This window comes from Mandrillus leucophaeus, unplaced genomic scaffold, assembly GCF_000951045.1.
Source record: "Mandrillus leucophaeus isolate KB7577 unplaced genomic scaffold, Mleu.le_1.0 Scaffold74, whole genome shotgun sequence".
NCBI lineage: Eukaryota > Metazoa > Chordata > Mammalia > Primates > Cercopithecidae > Mandrillus > Mandrillus leucophaeus.
In genome coordinates, this window is record NW_012108030.1 from 787,422 (window position 1) to 789,449 (window position 2,028).

Consider the following 2,028-nt stretch of genomic DNA (forward strand, 5'->3'; position numbering starts at 1 on the left):
AAAACGTGAGGACTGACATCTGTGCATTTGATCATGTTGCATTTTTACATCCAGATACTGCTCTCTTTCACTGTCAGCTCTTGTTTTACTTCGAAGAAGTAGTTTTTGACTATTGCAGGGTACATTTGGAGCTCCCTCTTTTTTTTTTTTTTGTTTTTTGAGACAGAGTTTTGCTCTTGTTGCCCAGTCTGGAGTGCAGTAGCCCAATCTTGACTCACTGCAACCTCTGCCTCCCAGGTTCAAGGGATTCTCCTGCCTCAGCCTCCCAAGTAGCTGAGATTATAGGTGCCCACCACCATGCCCGGCCAATTTTTTTTTTTTTTTTTTATATTTGTAGTAGAGACAAGGTTTCACCATGTTGGCCAGGCTGGTCTCAAACTCCTCCCACCTGCCTTGACCTCCCAAAGTGTTGGAATTACAGACGTGAGCCACTGCGCCTGGCCACTCTCTTTTCTGACTTTTATCTCCTTTGTGTCTATGCTGCACTAACTTAGTAATGGTCATGTGTTGTTTTGTGCGTGTATTTTACTGGTTGGTATGAGGCTTCTTTTACCCTCATTTTATTAAATGGCACCAGCACCTACATAGGTGTTTAAGCCACATATTGAGCAATTATCCTCAATTCTTCCCTTTTCTACCGGCAATATTTGTTCTAAGAGTGAATCCTGTCTTTCCCTCCTCCATACTTATGGCCTTGTTTTTTCACATTTCTCCATCTCCATTGTAATTATTCCTAATCAAGCCACCTGAATTCTGCCATAGCCTCTGGGGTATTCTCTTCTATAATTTCATCTCTCCAATTCATTCTCCATAGAACAGTCATGTTTTGGAACTGTCAATTCAGAGCATGTTTTCTTGGCAAAAAATGTTTTGTGGCTTACTGCCATTGTTCTTAGCATAAATTCCAATTTCTAACAAAGTCTTCCTCCAAAATCTCTATGTTGTTAATTCTGCCAGCCTTGCCAAACTTTTGTATTTCTACTTCACTCAAGCTCAGGATATTCCAGGTAAACCAGCTTCTCTTACATTTTTTTTTTTTTTATCACACCTAAGTTTTTTCTGCCTCTGGGTTTTCACACTGGCTGTTCCCTTTTCTTGGAATGTTCTTTATTTTGTTCTTTGCATAACATTGCTCGTTCTTACCCTATGATGTGAGCCACTTCCTTTGTACTGTTCTTCACATTCTGTAATTTTCTTACTTCTTTGCATACCTGTTGATTCTCTATCTTTACCTGAATGACAGGTTCATGGAGAGAGAGAATATATTATTAGTCACTGTAGTATCCCAAATACCAGTCCATTCAGTGTTTGTTGGGTGAATATATCCATCCCCTCCATCTATTTTTGATTTATTCCAGTTGCAATGTGTTTCTGTTTCTACTCTATCTCCATTTGCAAGGTCCAATTTGGGAGGCAGCCCAAGTTATATTGATTCATTATAGAGTATCCATTGTTGCTAAAGTTGCTATATTTTCCTTTTGCTGTTTTATAGTATCATCCTTTTTCACAGAGGGTGAGGTACACTACTCTGAGACTGAGATCTTATAAAAGCCAGCCAAAACCATGGCATTTTTGTACCTTCTGCTACCTCCACAAAAAATTATCATGGATGTTCTTATTGTTCTTTTTCCTAGAAGAAATTTGGGGGGATTGACCATATGCAGTGGTACCCAGAAAACCAAAATGAGCTTAAACATTTCAAAAGATGTCAGTAAAGTTATGCCCTTGGAAATAAGTTTGATTTATTTAAGAGCATTGTTCCTTTAATATAAAGACACAATAAGTTTGGCTCACATTGTAAAAGTCTGAAATCTCATTTAGGGTTTGTTATCCAGAATAGAAGATACACAGGAAAAGATTCTGATGCATTTGGTGGATATGGGAAATCATGCCTCCATATCAAGCGTGACAAAACTCTTACTGAAGTTAAATACCATAGATGTGTTAAACCCACCAGCCCTAAATCACAGCTCAATGACCATCAAAAAATTTGTGTAGGAGAGAAACCACATGAATGCAGTGTGTGCG

The 2,028-nt window shown here is 38.6% G+C and overlaps 1 protein-coding gene across 4 annotated transcripts in view; it reads left to right on the plus strand.

The window, feature by feature from the left end:
- ZNF577 (zinc finger protein 577) overlaps positions 1–2,028 on the plus strand; it is a 38,768-nt gene that overhangs the window by 12,682 nt on the left and 24,058 nt on the right. For 2 of the 4 annotated variants that reach the window (XM_011965876.1, XM_011965877.1), the window contains one exon: positions 1,822–2,010. The exons of 1 other annotated variant lie outside the window; for it this stretch is intronic. In XM_011965876.1, coding sequence (XP_011821266.1) covers positions 1,822–2,010 — 189 coding nt within the window. Of the gene's footprint in view, positions 1–1,821; positions 2,024–2,028 lie in introns of all 4 variants that reach the window. One more of the 4 variants, XM_011965875.1, reaches the window with a different exon arrangement.